This window comes from Chlorocebus sabaeus, chromosome 25 (genome assembly GCF_047675955.1).
Source record: "Chlorocebus sabaeus isolate Y175 chromosome 25, mChlSab1.0.hap1, whole genome shotgun sequence".
Classification (NCBI taxonomy): Eukaryota; Metazoa; Chordata; class Mammalia; order Primates; family Cercopithecidae; genus Chlorocebus; species Chlorocebus sabaeus.
In genome coordinates this window covers 47241924-47263014 of record NC_132928.1, presented here as the reverse complement: position 1 = coordinate 47263014, position 21091 = coordinate 47241924, and the positions used below count along the sequence as shown (strand labels likewise).

The 21091-nt window shown below is 40.4% G+C and overlaps 1 protein-coding gene across 2 annotated transcripts in view; it reads left to right on the top strand.

Annotated features, from left to right (window-relative positions):
- The window catches only part of RGSL1 (regulator of G protein signaling like 1), a 101110-nt gene that overhangs the window by 27582 nt on the left and 52437 nt on the right, over window positions 1-21091 (top strand). For both annotated transcript variants that reach the window (XM_073011431.1, XM_037985854.2), the window contains 3 exons: window positions 6851-6913; window positions 7332-7554; window positions 11330-11437. In XM_073011431.1, coding sequence (XP_072867532.1) covers window positions 6851-6913; window positions 7332-7554; window positions 11330-11437 — 394 coding nt within the window. The remainder of the gene's footprint in view (window positions 1-6850; window positions 6914-7331; window positions 7555-11329; window positions 11438-21091) is intronic.

Here is a 21091-nt window from a genome sequence, read left to right as displayed (position 1 = left end):
AATATTCACAAGAAAATACTAGCGTGGCCAGGTGCAGTGGTTCATGCCTGTAACCCCAGCCCTTTGGGAAGCAGAGCTGGGAGGACTGCTTGAGCCCAGGAGTTCGAGATCAGCCTGGGCAACATGACAAAACCCTGTCTTTATAAAAAATAAAAATATTATCTGGGCATGGTGGTGTGTGCCTGTGGTCCCAGCTACTTGGGATGCTGAGAAGGGAGGATTTCTGGAAGAATTTGAGGCTGCAATGAGCCATGTTCATGACACTGCATGTCAGCCTGGTGACAGGCAAGATGCTGTCTTTAAAAAGAAAAGCAAAAAATACTAGCAAACCAAATACAACAGCATATTAAAAGAATTATACACAATTACCAGGTAGGATTTATCCCTGGGTTATAAGGATGGTTTGACCTATGCAAATCAATCACTGTGATGCAACACATTAACAGAATTAAAGATAAAAATCACATCATCAACTCAACAGACACCAAAAAATTACTTGACAAATTTCAAAATATTTTTCTCTCAAAAATTACATATATAAGGAAGGTACTGCCACACAATAAAGGCCATTTATGAAAAGCTTGCTGCAACATCATACTCAATGGCGAAAAGCTGAAATCATTTCCTCTAACATCCAGAACAAGCTAAGGATCCTCATTCTTGCCCCTCCTGGTCAACAGAATACTGGTAGTCCTAGCCAGAGCAAGTAGACAAGAAAAATAAAAAATAAAAGGCATCCAAATATAAAAGGAAGAAGTGAAACTATATAGAAAAAGTAAAACTATCATGCCTCTGTTTGCAGATGACATGATCTTATATGTAGATAACCCTAAAATTACCAAAAAAAACCTGTTAAAACTAATAAGCAAATTCAGTAAAGTTGCAGGATAAAATCAATATTCAAAAACAGTTGTGATTCTATACACTGACACTAAACCTGCATACTATTTTTCACGCTGGATGCCCAAATTTATATTCCTGTTTGTGGGAGTGTAAATTGGTGTGACCAGTATGGAAAACAGTATGCAGGTTTCTCAAAAAATGAAAAGTAGAATCACCTTTTGATCCAGCAATCCCACTTCTGGGGATATATCCAAAGGAATTAAAATCTGGATCTTGAAGAGATATCTGCACAATCATGTTCATTGCAGAATTATTCACAGTAGCCAAGATATGAAAACAACTGAAATGTGCATCAAAAGATGAATGTATAAAGAAAATGTGGTGTATATGATGCAGTACTATTCAGTCTTTAAAAAGAAGGAAGTCCTGCCATTTGCAACAACACAGATGAGACCTGGAGGACATCATGCTAATTAAAATAAATAAGACACAGAAAGACAAATACTGCATAATCTCACTTATGTGCTGAATCTAAATGAGATAAATTCATAGAAGCAGAACTATCACAAGAACAGAAAACCAAACACCGCATGTTCTCACTCATAGGTGGGAACTGAACAATGAGATCACTTGGACTCGGGAAGGGGAACATCACACACCGGGGCCTATCATGGGGAGGGGGGAGGGGGGGAGGGGGGAGGGATTGCATTGGGAGTTATACCTGATGTAAATGACGAGTTGATGGGTGCTGACAAGTTGATGGGTGCAGCACAGCAACATGGCACAAGTATACATATGTAACAAACCTGCACGTTATGCACATGTACCCTAGAACTTGAAAGTATAATAATAATAAAAAATAAATTAAAAAAAAAAAAGAAAAAAGAATGACAGTTGCCAGCGGCTTCAGGGAGGTGTTGATTAAACTGTACTATGCTTCAGTTATGAGAGATAAATTTACTGTACAACATATCATTTAACAATTCTATATTGTACACTTAAAATTCACTGAGAGAATAGGTCTTGTGTTAAGTGTTTTTACCACAAAAGAAAAAAGAAACACAAATAAAACCAAAGGGAACAGGAAGAAATTTTTGGAGGATAGGTTTGTGGTATTGATTGTGATGACAGTTTAATGGGTGTATACTTATCTTCAAAGACATTAAGTTGTATACATTAAATTTCTACAGGTTTTTGTATGTCAATTATACCTTAATAAAGGGCTTAAAAATAATTTTTAAAATACATACATAATATATGTGTGTGTATATATAATAAATGTATAATTCTCATACTGTATATGAATACATATATGCATATAATGTACATCTATTATGTATACATAAAATATACTAGTATTATATTTCAAATGAGACATAATGTGCATATGTAATATTTATAGACATGTATTTCTATTGTTTTGCTTGTTTTCACTTTTTAGCTTTTATTTTAGGTTCGGGGGTACCTGTTCTGGTTTGTTACATAGGTAAACTTATGTCACAGGAATTTGTTGTACAGATTAGTAGCGCTTGGGTCTTGGGGTACACGTTCACTTATGTAGAATGGTTGGATGTAGGCTGCCCACAGAGCCAGGATATGTGACTCTGCAGCACTGCCTAGTAGCTCAAGCCCAGGGGTTCGGTTGTAACTGTGATTCTACCCTGAGGGACAGAGCACAGCCCTGGCCCAGCGTTGGGGAAGAAGGGGTACCCTGGAGGTTTGGGCCCACAGAGTGGGTTTGGGAACCTGAGCCAATAGGGCTCAGTGGCAACTCAGGTCCTTAGGGATGAGGCACCATGTAGTGGTGACTCTGGACCCTGGGATGGTGGGGCTCAGACGTATCCCATACTGTGAAGCCAGCTACAGTGGCACCAACTATCCTAGAATACTTGGGATACAGTGAAAGGGATGTCTTAGCAGCTAGGACTCTGGAGGGCTAGTTCAGCTCCAGGGAAGCACAATACAATAATTCTTTTGGCCTGTAGTGTGGGGTTCCTCAGCTCAGCCACTGTTCTGTTTCCCTGGGACCCGGGGTACTATGCCATCTTAGCCCTGGAATGCACAGCTGCTCAGTGCCACTTCAGCTTAGGGCCAGGGGTGTGACTATTCCAGGTAGCCCAGGCACTATTTCCCTGGGATGTAAGATGCCACTCAGCTTAGGTATTGGTGTACATGACCACTCTTCTGGGAGGCAGGACACTGTTTTAAATCAGGCACTGAGAAGATGTGACTGCTCTGAACAGCCAAGGTTCTGTTCTCCCAGGGGCCAGGGTACAGTAGCAACTGGGAGAGGTAGATGGAGGAGTTCCACCAACGCATCATTTTCCCAGGAGGGTGTGTGAAACTTTGGCTTCAGTTCACAGGTTCCGGGCTCAGCAGTGACTGGGAGAGAAATATGGCGCAGTTGCACCAAGGCGCTGTTTCCTCAGGAGGAAGTATGCCGTTTCAGTTCAGGCCCCTAGGGGCAGAGTGCAGCTGCGGCTGAAAGTGGTAGATGAAGCAATTCTACCAAAGTGCCATTTCCCCAGGAGAGAGTGTAGAGCTTAATGTTCAGCCTGAAGGAGTTGGGTAGAAGTGGGCAGAGCAGTTCCACTTGTGGTTGGCCCCAAGGGAAAGAGTGTGACAGCTGCCTGCAGCTTGGCTTGGGGATGTTAGACCATCGCGTGGGGGTAGTTTGGCAGCAGTTTACCCTCAGGGATGAAGAGAAGTTGTGGCTGCTTGCCCCTAGAGCAAGATACATTCCAGCAGTAATATCAGGTCCAAGATGGTATAGCACAGTAGTCTTGCAGGCCACAGTGGGCAGGGCACAGTGTCAACTCCTTCTCTTGGGGGAACATAGCTGTGTGGCCATTAGGCAGCTCCCTCGACTGGGCTTAGTGCCTGTGAGGACTGCAGGGGACCCCAGTGGTGAGCACTGTAGGTGTCTAATGTGTTAATGAGGGCTGTTGAGATCCTCTAGCCTAGCTTTTCACAATAGGGAGAGGTTCCTCCTGGTCCCCAGCTGATCTAGGCTTGGGGAGTGGGTGGTGGAGACCCAGTGTTTCCTTTCATTCTCTCTGTGGCTATCCTGAGTTTCTGTGTTCATCAGGGTTTCTGTTACTCCTTCAATGTACACTTTCCTTTCGTTATTTTTACTTTTATTAGAATGTAGTTATTCGTGTATTGTTTCAGTTGTGTTTATGGAGGCATGGGCAAGTGCTAGGGGCTTCTAGTCAGCCATCTTGCTGACATCACTCAACCTGATCCTTGGTTTTCTCATCAGTACATTGGGGATCATAATGGCTGCTTCAAAGACACTCTATATGCAGCGCCTGGTAATGAGTAGGTAAATACGTGTTCATCCTCTTCTGACCTCTTTTCAGACACATATAACCTTAGAATAAGTCATTAGAGGTTCTGTCATCCCTTCTTTCATTGTACAGCTGATGGGTCAAATTCTCAGGTCTCACTGCTATTTACTGACAAGTGCAGAGCCAGTGTCCAGATTCCTGTTCAGTCTATTGCAAGGTTAGCAAACTACAGTCTGGGCACCAAATTCAGCTTCCCACATGTATTTGCATGGCCAGCAAGCTAGGGATGGTTTAACATTTCCTTATAGTAGAAAAAAATCAAAAAAAGAACATATTATGGCACATGATTAATACATGAAATTCAAATTTTAGTGTCCATAAATAAAGTTTTATTGCAACAAAACTGTGCCCGTTTGTTTACATACTACCATGTCCTACAACTACACAGTTGAGTACTTGCAATAGACTATATAGCCTATAGTAAATATCATAAAATATTTACTATCTGGCACTGTATAGAAAACGTTTGCAGAACCTTGATCTATTGCCTCACACACTGCTCTGAGAAGGGGCCAGGAGGGTTTATCAAGTGATGGACAAGCTCAATTCTAAAGACAATCCTAATACATTCTAACAAAAAACTATTATAGGGTTTTTAGATGCTGTTTTATCATATTTATTATTTTTGGTTACTATTTTAATGCATATCTGGTTGTTTCTTTTAATAGAAAATGCTCTATTAAGCTTTGTTTCTTAAGAAATAAATGTATTTATCAATTAATTATTAGGTAGAGTCTTAATTTTTTTTTTTTTTTGAGACAAAGTCTCCCTCTGTTGCCCAAGCTGAAATGCAGTAGCATGATCTTGGTTCACTGCAACCTCCACCTCCTGGGTTCAGGTGATTCTTCCACCTGAACTCCCTAGTAGCTAATTTGTGGTACTCCCTGGGGGTGGCATGCGCCTCCCACAGGTGCACGCCACCATGCCCAGTTATTTTTTTTGTTTTTTATTTTTTGGTAGAGCTGGGGGTTTCACCATGTTGCCCAGGCTGGTCTCAAACTCCTGGTCTCAAGTGATCTGCCCACCTCAGTCTCCAAAAGGGCTAGGATTACAGGCGTGAGGTGTGAGTCACTGTACCCAACCTGAGTCATAAATCTTTTTTATTTATTTATTTGTTTGAGATGGCATTTCACTTTTGTTGTCCAGGCTGGAGTGCAATGGCATGATCTTGGCTCACTGCAACCTCTGCCTCCTGGGTTCAAGCAATTCTCCTGTCTCAGCCTCCCAAGTAGCTGGGATTACAGGCATGCATCACCATGACTAGCTAATTGTGTATTTTTAGTTGAGACAGGGTTTCTCCATATTGGTCAGGCTGGTCTTGAACTCCCGACCTCAGGTGATCCGCCCGCCTCAGCCTTCCAAAGTGCTAGAATTACAGGCGTAAGGCACCGTGCCCGGCCTAGTCATAAACCTTTTAAACCAAACGGGATGTTAATAGGGTGCTCATTTCACACATGCTTTTTGATTATTTATATTTAATATATATTTCCAGTTACTTATTAATGAGTAACATTATATGACATTACATATTGCTCAGATTCAATCACTGAACTGAATTGTCTCAGGAATATACTTCACTCAAGTTTCCCAGGAGCCAAGGAGATTTGTTAAAGCCACTAAAATTTATATCCCTAAACTCACCTTTTGGCTGCATGATTGAGGCAGTTGGCGGAGATAACCTTACATTCTTAAAAATTACTATCAACAATTCATTGCCTACAAAATAATCCCCCGATTACTCAGCAAGTCATTCAAGTCCCTCATATATAATTCCAATGCATCTCTGCTTCCTCTCTTGCCACTCCCCCATCCCTGGGCTCTTCACATGAATGCTACATTTCAGCCCACACTGGACTACTCATCATTCCCAAACGTGTTCTTTCCCATCCCCATGCCTTTATTTAAGCTCTTTCTATTGCCTGGCATGATCTTGACTCAACTTCCCTATGATGAGCTCCTACTTATCCTGCAACGTGCACATTAGATTAAACCTCCTTACCTTTATGAATTCTTCCTGGATTTCCCTGACTGAATCAGAAGCTTTGTTCATACCCCTGTTAGAGCATGTATTATGCTGCTGTTCGTGCTGGAGGTTGAGCTCCTTGTACCAACACTTGCAGCATGTTGATCTCTATATTGCCAGCAATTCGTAAAGTGCCTGACACATAGGAGGCATTCACAAAGCATTTGTCAAATGAATGAATGAGTGAAACTGAGAGCATGGGTTAAAATATCTAGCTAAGCACTAACTCACAGGTTTTGTTGTGAGTTGGTGTGGGAGATATGAGTAGACACACCGAAGAAAGACGCTTGGTTTTCAGGGCCATTTTGAGAAAAAACAGGATATTACTTTGGAAAAGAATGAAATAATATGCAGATGTTAAATAATAGTTCTGTAAATTATTTGTCATCTCTCTTCTTAAGTAAATATTCAGTACTTTTCTCTGAGACTTAGAGAGAGGCTGTGTTAGCTGCTCTATTCAGAGATAAAAGAATGCCTCCTAGTTGGTCATAGCTAATGTTTGCTGTTCCATTAGATCTCCCAATTACAGAACCCAGAATCTTCAGCCTACTTTGCTCCCAGGTGAACATATTCAGGAAAGATGCAGCAAGCTGACCATCCACCTCATAATGCGTAGGCTGTGTTTGGCTTTCAGATGCTGAGTCCCTGGTATGATGAGTTCCTGGATGAAGAGGACTACTGGTTTCTCCTTTTTACGGTAGGAGGGACTTTGAGTTGGGAAGGAATCATGAGGATGAGGGAAGAAGAGAGAGTAATTGCTGTTTTAAAAGGCCTATGTGTTAAAGTAAATGAAATTGTTATTTTTCCTAGAGTCAACCAAAGATTGGCATGGTCCCTGTTGTTCTAAAGCTAAACCTCTCAAGGAAAAGGACTCAGTGCATAAGATGACTTTGAAAAAGTCACAATCATAGAAAATTTCTCCCTTATAGAAAATGAGTTCAATTAGAAAAGGGTGGGGGTTGGCATGTAAAGAAGCAATGGTTCTTAACAATTGAAAACAACCTGCGTAATAGCCATGTGACAGGGAGGCATGGAACACTGAGTTATTACAAAACTATTGCTTCTGGTCTAATTCCTGTAACAAATACAGTCTTCCCCTCACCCTCTTCTCTTAGACACAGAATAAGTTCATCAGCTCCAGACAGCATAAAAGAGAATTTATAGGCAAAGAAGAGAACATTCTTCTTTATAAGAGGATTCAGCATTCTCTAGAGTTAAGCCAGGCTTTGGCTGACATGAAAGAAATGGACTATATGCAGTGGCAAAAGATAGCTACTGAGGACCTGAAACAAGGAGGGTCTCTTCAGGTAGAGCTGACATCTCCAGTGTTTCTAACAGGTCAGAGCAGTCACTGTAATTTTTTTGACCTTTACATATAGGCAACTGGAAAATAATATTTAACATTTACTAATTATTTACTAAGCGTCAGCACTATGCAATGCAGAGATTACCTCATTTGATCATCAAAATAGCCTATGAGGTATGTACTAAGTAACTGAGGCACAGAGAGGATGTGATCTCCCCAGGATCAGAGTAAGTTGCAGTCAGGATTTGAATCCAGACAGACTCACCATGGAGCTCCCTGCTGGATCTGAGGGAGCCAGGGTGCTCACGTGTAGCTGGACTCTTGCCCACCAAAGCATCACCACAGTTGATGCTGAATACTTCATTTCATGCATCTCATAAGCATGTTCCACCTCACCACATTTCCTCCAGAATAGGGTCCAAGTGCATTTCTGTTAGCATATTTTACAGTCGCCCGCTTCCCTAACATAACACACCAGACCCCCAGGCAGTGGAGAGATGTCGTTAGGAACAAAAGGCTTTGCTGTCCCGGAAGTCTGGGGTTACACCCGTGCTCTCCTATTGACTTGTATGCTTGAGCAATGTATTTAACCTCTCTTTGACCCCCAGTTTTATCATCTAAAATGAGAATAATAACAAACTTGTTGTGCAGGTGACCTGAGATCATCTATGAAAGCTATTAGTACAATGTTTGACAATCACTTAAGAGTTCAATACTGTAAATGTTAGTCATTATTATTCAAATTGAGCATACTGCTTTAATTATCTATGTTGAGACCGTTGGAATACTGCATATCTCTCAAACTTTGATCCACAATAAATATGTTTGACTTCATAATTACTTAAACACAAGTGTTTACGTGTACACATATATATGGAAAAAAAATTTCCAAAGCAATACTTGCCCTTATTACATAAGATGCTGTACTCCAACATTCTTTATTCTATTATGTTTCATGTCATATAAAAGCTAACAATGTCACCATTTATTTTTTGGCACACTTGTGAGTCATGACCTACACTTTGAAAAACATGGATAAAGAGTAAGCAAAAGCTTTGAAAATTCAGTTGTACCATTCATATGCTCTGTGAGCTTTGGCAAGTTACTCCATCTCTCTGAACCTAATTTCTTTATCTATGCAGTGGAGATAATGGCCCCTAATTTGCTTAGGATTAGAGGTAATGTATTTACATAACAAGCAGGTGCTAAGTAAATTAGACTCTTTTTTAAAACTTTAATATGCACTCTATATACAAACCAAGATGCCCTGGATGCTTGCCTCTCAGAGCCATGCTTGGGCATAAAATATTTAAATCTAGCATGAACAGGCCCTCTTTTTTAACCATAGAGATTCCACTCTCTCTCTCTAAATCCTGAGGATCTTAGATTCTTTCCCAGGAATCAAGACCAAAGTAGAAGAAAACATGGCTGGTAAATTTCACCACACATATGTTGGGCAATGGGCATTACTTTGGGTGGCTATGGGATAGCCAGTAAGAATGTGAAGCACCCTCCATGGAAGCTCCTTGTCCCTCTCCAAAGCACATATCATTGCTTTCTCTATCACTGCTTTTTTGGAGCACAAGTCTGGCCTAATAAAGGGCCTTCTTTGCATTTGGCCAAGTCAGGACCCTGAATCCCAGGTAGGCTGGTGTCTCAAGCTGTACCCTAAACTCACAGAGTACCAGAGCTAGAATACTATCTTTTTTTTTGAGATGGAGTGCAGTGGAACCATCACAGCTCACTGCAGCCATGACTTCCCAGACTCAAGTGATGCTCCCACCTCAGCTTCCTAAGTTGGTGGGACTACAGGCATGCACCACCACACCCAGCTAATTTTTTATTTTTTGTAGAGGTGGAGTCTTGTCATGCTGCCCAGGCCAGTCTTGAACTCCTGGGCTGAAGTCATTCTCCCGTCTTGGCTTCCCAAAGTGCTTGTATTAAAGATATGAGTGACCATGCCTGGCCTATGTGTGATACTTTTAAAAAATTATTTTTTTTGTGATGGCGTTTCCCTTTGTCACCCAGGCTGGAGTGCAATGGCGCTATCTTGCCTCACTGCAACCTCTGCCTCCCAGGTTCATGCGATTCTCCTGCCTCAGCCTCCTGAGTAGCTGGGATTACAGGCACCTGCCACCACGCCCTGCTAATTTTTGTATTTTAGTAGAGACAGTGTTTCACCATGTTGGCCAGGCTGGTCTCGAACTCCTGACCTCAAGTGATCCACCTGTCTTGGCCTCCTAAAGTGCTGGGATTACAGGTGTGAGCCACCACACCCAACCACTATCATCTTTTATACAGGGAAACATGACTTCCAGAAAGGTGAAAAGACTTGCCCAAGGTTGCTCAGCAAGGAAGGAATTGATACAGGACTAGAAACCTGGATCCACTGCAGAAATAATCCACTGCTCTTAACACTTATGGTCAGATTCCCCTTGATTATACATGATGAAGATGATGATGATGAAGATGATGATGATGATGATGATGATGACATAAGAATAACTCACTCATGAGTCCACACCCCAGTACTCTTTTTAGACTTGAATAGTATAGCTTCAGAAAGTACTGAACTACCTAGAGAGTTCCAGGAGAACTCTGTGCATTTAGATATACTCTAAATCCCAGAACTCACAACCCAAATGAATATTTCTCCTCGATAGGAAGTAAGGTGCTACTATTCTGCTTCTGTTACCCAGATCATTGTTAAAACTTCTCTTGCTATCTCAGCCTCATTGTCTCACCACATTTTGGATACAAAAACGTATTCCCTCTCAATTCATGATGCATAACTTAAGATGATATATGGCTCTTTCTAGAAAACAATAATCCACTCCAAAGGACGATGATTTGTAACTATTGATAATATTCAGATATGTAAGTTAATTCTGAAAGTAATTCCTGAAGTCAGAGCTGAGAAAGGGAAAACATAACATAGCATGTTCTTTGCCATTTGTTATTCTTAGGGGCTTCAATTTTTTTTGAAGCAATAGTAGAATGTTTGAAATGCATTTGTAGGTGTGGTCTCACGCCTTTAATCCCCACACTTCAGGAGGCCAAGGCAGGAGTATTGCTAGAACCTAGGAGTTCAAGACTAGCCTGGGCAACATGGCAAAATCCCGTCTCTGCAAAAGAACAAACACATTTGCTACTCAATCCCTCAACAGATGGATGCTTTGCAGGAGAAGCCATTCATTTGTATGAGTTACTTCTCATATATGAATTAAAAAATAGTAGCTCTTTCAAGTCATATCTTGGTTACCCTAGCATCTCTCAGGCAAATAATCTCCATGGGTCAGTTTTCCTTAAGAAGGAGAGGATCTTCTCATTCCGGAGGGGAGAGGAGGCTTATTTCCTTGCTTATAATTTAGCTTAGGGAACTTGTATTATTTCTGTAAACATCCCATTAAAACACTATTGGCCTCTTTAAATAACTTTTTTTTTTGAGACGGAGTCTCCCTCTGTCGCCCAGCTGGAGTGCAGTGGCCCGATCTCGACTCACTACAAGCTCCACCTCCCGGGTTCATGCCATTCTCCTGCCTCAGCCTCCCGAGTAGCTGGGACCACAGGCTCCCGCCACCACGCCCAGCTAATTTTTTTGTATTTTTAGTAGAGACAGGGTTTCACCATGTTAGCCAGGATGGTCTTGATCTCCTGACATAGTGATTCGCCCATCTCAGCCTCCCAAAGTGCTGGGATTACAGGTGTGAGCCACTGCACCCGGCATTTTAAAGGCAATACCTTCAACAAAAGTTGAACCTAGACTTTGGACAACTAAACTCTATCTCTGTTTTCCTTACTTCGCAGACGTAACTAAAATGTCCTTTGAGGAGCTTTGCTACAAGAATCCAAAGATAGCCGTGGAGAAGATCAGTGACGACTACAAAGTATACTGTGAGAAAGCACCTAAAATAGGCAAGTGTTTAAAATCAGGGATAGACGAGGCAACTAGGTTTTTTCAAATCTAAGAGAACATCTGTAATCTTATGTTCCTTAAGGAACATAAGCCAAAGGAGGAACCATGCTTTGTTGGAAATGGAGAGGTGGTTAGGGGGTAATGACTATGTCTTTTTTCTCCTACAAAACCATAGAAGGGCATCATGAAAATAAGATGTAATCGTAAATGAATGAAGTGATGATGGTCAAGATTGTTCATTTCTACTTTCCTATCTAGTTATCACTCTGGGGTTTTAAACAATGTGGATTCTTCTTCTGTCAAGTTACTTGGAGGCTGAGATTTGTGAAGGGATGTTTGTTAAGGAGTGCTCTTGGGAATAATACCTATAATCTCTATATAATACCTATAAGAGAGTGAGGAAGGCAGGACTGGGGAGAGGCAGATGCTCATCTGTGGAGCAATCACAACAGGTCTCAGCAGATGCCATGAGAAGCTCTGATGCCAGCGTGGCCCTTTAGAGTTGTCCCTCGGTGAGGTAAGAAATTTAATTTGGGCTTTAGTTCTTCCACACTGATCCATAGGAGATGTGAATGCCCCTGCGGAGGATATAACCTAGGGTTTATAGCCAGGCAGTTTCCTTTGGCTGAAGCAACTTCCAGAAGGGGCCTCATCTCTGGGTCATCAGCAGAAAACACTCATGCATCTAGGGAAATGAGCGCTTTGGCCCTGAAGGGAGATTCTGGGTAGTACCCAGTACCACCCACTACTGTCCATTTGCTTTGTATAGAAATTTCACCTCACCTTGGAGTAGCTCCTCCAGGAATCTGATGGTTTCTTGTCCTGGGAAACGTATTTGAGAAAGGCAGGCTCACATTACACTACCTTATCGGAAGACCATTGCTAATACTCCTCTTCTTCCTCTCCTGCTCCCCATCCTAGATTCCTCTCATGCTCAGCTAGCACCTCTGCTGGTCTTGGGGTCTTACTAGACTCTCTGGGATATCTGAGCCCCTGGTCATCATGACTTCTCAGGCTGTGACTGCTTCACTTGTGAACCTATCATACAAATTGGGCCAGGGAATACCAAAAGTGGCAAGTGAATTGTCCAGTATCCCTGCTATGTACCATGATCTTAATGATTAGGATCAATTACCCTATCAGTACAGTGACTCCTTTGCTTGCCTGCTGACTTAGCATAAGGAGCTTAACGCGACTGAACACCTACTATTTCCTCTAGTAGAAGCATTCTGCCTCTAGGAACTAGGATCTCTAGACTGGCACTGTCCATTACAGAAGCCACTAGCCCCATATGGCCATTGAGCACTTGAAATGTGACTGGTACATGTGGGTAAATAAAATACACTGTTAAAATTAATTTCACCCTTTTCCTTTTAGCTTTTTCAACGTGACTACTAGAAAATTTTAGATTATATATGTGGCTCACATTGTATTTTTATTGGACAGCCCTGGTCTAGACCTACAGAACCTAAAGGTATAAAGATGACAAATTTCTCTAAGTCAGTCACTGATACTGAGAGGTAAATGGAACACTTCTTTCATTCCTTGGTATCTGGGCCCATGTATTCTACTACTGAAGACATACCTTATAATGGTCTTTGATTTATCCTGGAAGATGATGCCTCATTTTCCCAAGGTATGATCATTCACCCCCAGTATTCTGGTAGCTCCAAGCTGCTTTCACAGTTATGCCTTCAAAAAGTGGCTCCATCACTCTATCAAGCCAGTAGCTCTCAAAGGAAATAGAATTAGTAGATCTCATCCTCATGGTACCCATTGGCCATTGCCACACCTTCTTTGCTATGAAGTGTATCCCTTGGTCAGAGGCAATGTTATGTGAGATCCCATTGAGGGATCAATCACTTGTAAGTCCCGAGGTGGTGATGCTGTCTGAGACCTTGCAGGCAAGATACATATCAGTTCCAGTCAAAACGAATTGCTGCTCCTTCCAGAGTAGAAGGGGTTCAGTGTAATCAGTTTGTCACTAAGTGGCTGGTTTTTATTAGGGATGTTACTATACTGGGGGCTCTGCATTTGTTTCTGTTGCCTGCAACTTGAGTATTTGGCACTCAAACATGGGCACATGCTGTTGGTCTGTACATAGCCTCCATCGCTGCCACCTAGAGCTCTGTCCATGAGCTCACTGTGCCAGCACTGGAGTGGCTTATGACAGAGCCTTGCTGGCATCAACCGGCAGAGTGTCATTTTGTCTGCTTGGTTGTTTAGTGCCACTTTCATGGTAGTTGTTTTTTGGTGGGCTTTAAGACAGAATACAAAGATCTTCCCACGTCATGTTTATTCTCATCGTTCCATCCACATGTGTATATTCCCAGACCTGTTCTTCCCCAGTATTCTAATCTTCCTCCTTTTAAGCCCCTGGCTTACCAGTCAAGTTATTCATCACTGCCCATGAGTATGTATATGTTCTTACCCTGGGCTACTTCTCTTTCCACACAAACGAATGCACAGGTTCACTGCCCAAAGTTTTGCTCATGGGGTCGCAGGGGATTTTCTCTCCCCATCATCTTTCAGGATCACCACTGAGAAGGGCTTCGGCTATTCATTTTCACCAACATATTGAGATGGTCCATTCATGAAACAGGTTCAGCTTTTTTCCTCGTCTGTCAGCTGGTCATCAATGTGACCAGCCATAGATGTGATGACAGTGAAGTGGCAGTGCCACAGTGGTAATGACATGGGTGTCTGGGTCACCTGCTTAGGTAGTTTCTTGTACCTTCTGACCTGCCTCATGCCTGATTCCAGATGTACCATTTCCATTTTATGATGAATTACTGTTGGGCCACCTATGACTGGGTGATCTTGAAAAACCCAGCTTATGATGGTATAGTAGTCTATTCTCACACTGCTATAAAGAAATACCTGAGGCTGGGTAATTTATAAAGAAAAGATATTTAATTTGGCTCGTGGTTCCACAGGCTATATGGGAAGCATAATGCTGGCATCTGCTTGGCTTCTGGGGAGGCCTCAGAAACTTTACAGTAATGACAGAAGGTGAAAGGGGAGCCAGAACTTCACTTGGTTGGAGCCAAAGGAAGAAAGGGGGAGGTGCTACACACTTAACCAATCAGATATCATGAGAGCTCACTCATGATGGTGAGGACAGTACCAAGGGGATGGTGATAATCCATTCATAAGAAACCATCCCATGAGCTAATAATCTCCTACCAGGCCCCACCTCCAACATTGGAGATTACATTTCAGCATGATATTTGGGCGGGGACACAGATCCAAACCATATCAGATGGGTAGGTCTGTCTGTCTGCTCACTTGATATCACATGGACAGGCTCTCTTACTTTACCATAGCTCAATAGCACATTCAAGTATTTTTTGAGTAGTGTAGTTTTTTGCTGCAGATAACAGTCTTACTCCAGAACTTTACGGATCTATTTCAAAATTATCCTTTTCAGGTTTGTCATAAACTCCATTGTCTTTTCCCACTACTGATACTCCTAAAACCATGGGCTCTGTTGTGTTGTATGGCCTAAGTGGTAGGGCTATTTATACCAGAACCTTGACTTGCAGCAAAAATACTTTCCTACTCTGGGTCCCCCTAACATCTGGCAGCCCTATATTTCAGAAAAGTATTTTCAAGTGTGAAATATGCTGTTTCTAAAACATAAAGAAGTCTACCAGATTTTATGCTTCCTTCTTAGTAGTGAAAGATGAAATGCAATCTATGTCCTTTATTTTGGAGAGGATGTCCAAATATGCACCAGATCACACTGGATTCTAGAACCTTTACTGATATGGTGGACCATTCAGTCTTGGTAGGATTTATTCACCTCTGGAGCATATGTGTCTTACTAAGGCCCCAAAAATGCTTAGCCTTTATTGTTTATCTTGCCCAATGTATATGGTACATGTGATATGATGCATATGATACTATTGATAATGTGGACTAATATAGTATCCAGATGGTTTGGGGCCCATTGAATTACATTATGTCAGAGGATAGAAAAGTTAATATAATAATGGCAAGACAGTAAATACATATGCTGTCCTTCCTACATCAGTGTGAACTGCTTCTTGTCCTTCTTTATGATAGGAATGAAAAAGAGAAAGATAGAGAGATAGATAGATAATAGACTGTGTGTATGTGTGTGTGTGTGCATGTGTGTGTGTCTGTGTATCTTTTTCAGGAGATATATATTTTATATATATGTATCCTGATATGTATTTTATATCTCCTGAGATATTCAGGAGACAGATATATACATATCTGAAAATGACAACTAACTTATAGAAAAAAAGTACAGGAAAAAAATCCTGTATTGAACCACTTGAGAGTAGCTGTCAACCTAATGCCCTATCATCCTCAAATAATTCAGTGTACACTTTCCACAAACAAGGACATTCTCCTACAAAGCCACAATACAATGATCTGAATCAGGAAATTAACACTGATACATTACTACCACTTAATTTTCAGACCAAATTCAATATTTAGTGAATGTCATCTTACTCAGATTTTCTTTGACTTTTATATCCTTGACACTTTTGAAGATTCCAAGTCTATTTTTACAGATGTCCCTTCATTTTGTTTCATGTTTTCTCATGATTAGATTCAGGTTATGCATTCAGGTTATTCAGAAATATCATTGCAGTCTTTTCATTGCAGCAAGTAGTGCACGATTTTGCTTTGTTCCATTATTGATGATGTTCCTACCCCTCTTTTTGTAGAAATGGAGTCTCACTATGTTCTCCAGGCTGTTTTTGAACTCCTGGCCTCAAGAGATCTCGCCTTGGCCTCCCAGAGCACAGAGATTATAGGCATTGATCTTCCCTTTGATCATTTGGTTGATGCGGTACCTGCCAGGATTCTTTGTTATAAATTTAATATTTTTCCTTTCATGATTAATAAGTATTGTGGGGGGTGGACTTTAAAATTATGTAAATATCTCATTCTTACACTCTTAATTAATTAATTTATATCCGTATGAACTCTTTTTTTCATTCAATGGGTTATAATTCATTACTATGATTATTCTGGTGCTCAAATTTTCCCCAGTTGGTAAGTGGCACCCATTTCAAGCTGGCTTATGTCTCCTTTTGAAATGTCTCTTGAGCATGTTCTTGCTTTTTTGTTTATGCCTCCCAGGTGCATCTTCTACTTTACCTTCTCCAGCTCTAGAATCAGTCATTTGTTCGAAGAGTCTCATTCCTTTTCTTGGAGAATAATGCTTAAAAGTCAAGATCCAGAAACTAGGTTAATTCATTGCTATTGGAGTGTCACTGCAATCAGATCTTTTTAGTGGATAGAGCTAAAGAATGTCTGTGTCCCAGAGATTCTGAAATGTTGTATCTTTGTTCTCATGGGTTTCAAAGAATTTCTTGATTTCTGCCTCAATTTTATTGTTTACTCAGAATTCACTCAGGAGCAGGTTGTTTAGTTTCCATGTATGGTTTTGAGTGATCTTTTTAGTGATTTTCTTAGTGATTTCTATCTTTATTGTGCCATGGGCCAACAGTGTGGTTGGTATACATTCAGTTTTTTGTTTGCTGAGTTGTTTTATGGCTGATTATGTGGCTTTTTTTTTTTTTTTTTGAGACAGAGTCTTGCTCTTGTCGCCAAGCCTGGAGTGCGATGGCACGATCTTGGCTCACTGCAACCTCCACCTCCTGGGTTCAAGCAATTCTCCTGCTTCAGCCTCCTGAAGAGCAGGGATTACAGGCGCCCGCCACCACACTTGGCTAATTTTTGTATTTTTAGTAGAGATGGGGTTTCACCATGTTGGCCAGGCTGGTCTCGAACTCCTGACTTCAGGTGATCTTCCTGCCTCAGGCTCCCAAAGTGCTGGGATTACAGGTGTAAGCCACTGCACCTGGCTCTTATGTGGCCAATTTTAGAGTATTTTCCATGTGCAGATGAGAAGAATGTATGTTCTGTTGTTTTGGGGTGAAAATGTCTGTAGATGTCAGTTAGGTCCATTTGGGTCAAGTGTTGTGTTCAGGTCTGGAAAATGTTTGTTAGTTTTCTGCCTCAAATATCTAATACCATCAGTGGGGTGCTGAAGTCTCCCACTGTTTTTGTGTGATTGTCTAAGTGTCTTTGCAGGTCTCCAAGAACTTATTTTACGATCCTGGGACCTCCTGTATTGGTTGCATACATATGTATTTAGGATGGGTAAGTCTTGCTGAATTGAACCTCTACCATTATGTAATGCCTTTATTTGTCTTTTTTGATTGTTGTTGATTTAAAGACTGTTTTGTTTGAAATTAGAATAGCAACCTCTGCCTTTTTTGTTTGTTTTCCATTTGCTTGGTAGATTTTCTCCATCTCTTTACTTTGAGCCTATGGGTATCATTGCATGTGAGATGATTCTCTTGAAGATAGTAAAGAGTTGGGTCTTGCTTGTTTGTCCAACTTGCCACTCTGTGCCTTTTACTTGGGACATTTAGCCTATTTACAGTCAAGATTAATATTGATAGGTGTGGATTTGATTCTGTCCTCATTAGCTGGTTATTATGCAGACTTGATTTTGTAGTTGCCTTATAGTGTCAATGGTCTATGTACTTAAGTGTGCTTTTGTGGTAGTCAATAACAGTCTTTCATTTCCATATTTAGCACTCCCTTAAGGACCTCTTGTAAGACAGATCTGGTGGCAACAAATTCCCTTAGCATTTGCTTGTCTGAAAGGTTAGATACTAGATTCTTATCAGATATATGATTTGCAAATATTTACTTCCATTCTGTGGGCTGTATTTTCACTATCTCGATAATGTTCTTTGATGCACAAAAGTTTTCAATTTTGGTGAAGTCCAATTTGTGTTTTCTTTCATTTTTGCTTGTGCTTTTAGTGTCATATTTAAAAATTTTTGCCAAATCCGTGGTCTTGAAGATTTACCTCTTTGTTTTATCCAAGAGCTTTAAAGTATTAGCATCTACACTTAAGTTTCTTATTCATTTTGAGTTACTTTTTTTGTGTGGTGTGAGGAAAGAGTTTAACTTCATTCTTTTGTATATGGATAGTCAATTGATCCAGCACCAATTGTTGAAGAGACTCTTCTTTCCCCCCATTGAAAGGTGTAGACATGCTAGTCAAAAATAAATTGACTGTATATGTATGTTTTTATTTTTGGAATCAAAATTCAATTCCACTGATCTCTATGTTTATTTTTATGCTAGTACCACACTATTTTGATAACCATATTTTGTAGTAAGTTTTAAAATCAGGAGATGTGAGTCCTTCAATTTTATTTTTTCAAGATAGTTTTGGCTATTTGGGATAGCTTGCAATTCTATGTGAGTTTTTGGACCAACTTTTCCATTTCTTCAAAAAATAATCATTAGGGTTTGGATTGAGATTGCACTGAATCTGTAGATCATTTTGGGTAGTATTGCTGTATTCAATCTTCCAATTTATGAACACAGGATTTATTTTTCTTTAATTCTTCTTTAATTTCTTTCAGCAACACTTCGTAATTTTTAGTTTACAAGTTTTACATTTTCATGATTACATTTATAAGTAATTCTTTCTGATGCTATTGTAAGTGGATCTATTTTTATTTCATTTCAGATTGTTCATTGTTAGTATATAGAAATACAACTGATTATTGCATATCGAACTTGTATCCTAAAACTTTGCTTCATTTGTTTACTAGGCTTAAGAGTATTTTGTGGATTCTTTAGAATTTTCTATACATTGGATCGTGTCACATGTCACCTCTGAATAAAACAGCTTTGCTTGTACCTTCCCAATATGGACATTTTTCTTTTCTTTTCTTGCATAAGTGCTCTGGCTAAATGCTCTGGCTAGAACTTCCAGTACAATGCTAAATAGAAACAGTGAAAGAAGGCATCCTTGTCTTCTTCCTGAGCTGAGGGGCAAAACTTTCAGTCTTTCACCATTGACTATGTTTCCTGTGACTTTGCCCTTTATCATGTTGAGGATGTTTTCTTCTTATTTCTAGTTTGTTGGATGATTTTATCATGAAAGAGTGTTGGATTTTGTCAAATGCTTTCTCTCCATCAATTGAGATGATTATTTTTCACTGAGTCTTTCTTTCTTTCTTTTTGTTTTTGTTTTTGTTTTTGTTTTTGTTTTGAGACAAGGTCTTGCTCTGTCACCCAGGCTGGAGTGCAGTGGTGTAATCTCAGCTCACTGCAACCTCCACCTCCCAGGTTCAAGCAGTTCTCCTGCCTCAGCCTCCGGAGTAGCTGGGATTACAGGTATGTGCCATTATGCCTGGCTAATTTTTGTATTTTTAGTAGAGATGGGGTTTCACCATGTTGTCTAGGATGGTCTTGAACTCCTGACCTCAAGTGATCCTCCTGCCTCTGCCTCCCAGAGTGCTGGGATTACAGGCATGAGCCACTACGCCTGGCCTTGATGTGTAACCTCCTCTTAATATTCTACTGGATTTGATATGTTCACATTACACGTATTGAGGATTTTTGTGTCTATATCCATAAGGAATGTTGGTCCATAGCTTTTGTGGGTTGCCTTTGTCTGATTTATTATCAGGATCATGCTGACCTCAGAATGAATTAGGAAGCATCTCCTCCTCTTCAATATTTTGACAGAGTTTAAGAAGAATTGATGTTAATTCTTCTTGAAATGTTATGTAGAATTTATTAGTGAAGTCATCAGGTCCTGAGCTTTTCTTTGTTGGGTGGTTCTTGATTATTGGTTCAATCTCCCATTCGAACTGTTTATTTTTTCTTGGGTAAGTTTTAGAAGTTTGTGCATTTCTTGAACTTTGTTTATTTAGATTACTTAATTTGTTGCCATACAATTGTTTATAGTAGTCTCTTATAATCCTTTTTATTTCTGTAAGTTTGGTAGTAATATTTTCACTTTTATTTCTGGTGTTAATAATTTAATTCTTTTCCCTTTTTTCTTGATAAGTCTAGCTAAATGTTTGTCAATTTTGTTATCTTTTCAAAAGAAAAAGCTGTTGTTTTTGTTGATGGTCTCTATTGCTCTCAGAGAGTAGATGCTTCTGCTCCCTATTTTGTTTACCTCCATTCTGGTCTTTATTATTCCTTTCTTCTGCCGGTTTTAGATTTAGCTTGGCCGGGTGCAGTGGCTCATACCTGTAATCCCAGCACTTTGGAGGCCAAGGCAGAAGGATACCTTGAACCTAGGAGTTTGAGACCAGCCTGAGCACATAATGAGACCCTGCCTCTACAAAAAATTAAAAAATTAACCAGGCGTAGTGGCACATGCCTGTAGTCCCAGCTACTTGTGAGGCTGGGGTGGGAGGATTGCTTGAGCCCAGGAAGCTGAGGCTGCAGTGAGCTATGATCATGCCACTGTACTCCAGCCTAAGCAACAGAGTAAGACCCCATCTCTAAAAAAACAACAACAAAAACAGATTTAGCATCCTCTTCTTTATCTAGTTCCTGAAACTGTAAGGCTAGATTATTTACTTGGTATCTACTTTTTTACTATCTGCATTTATAAGTTTTTTTTTGAGCAGTGTTTTCACTGCATCCCATAGGCTTTGGCATGTGATGTTTTTATTTTCGTTTAGCTCAAAATTAAAGTACTTTTCAAGGTGCCCAACATCATTGATCAGAGAAATGCAGATTGAAACTACAATGTGATGTCATCTCACCCCAGTTAGCAATAATAAATGATGGCAAGGATGTGGAGAAAAAGAAACCCTTGCACACTGTTGGTGGCA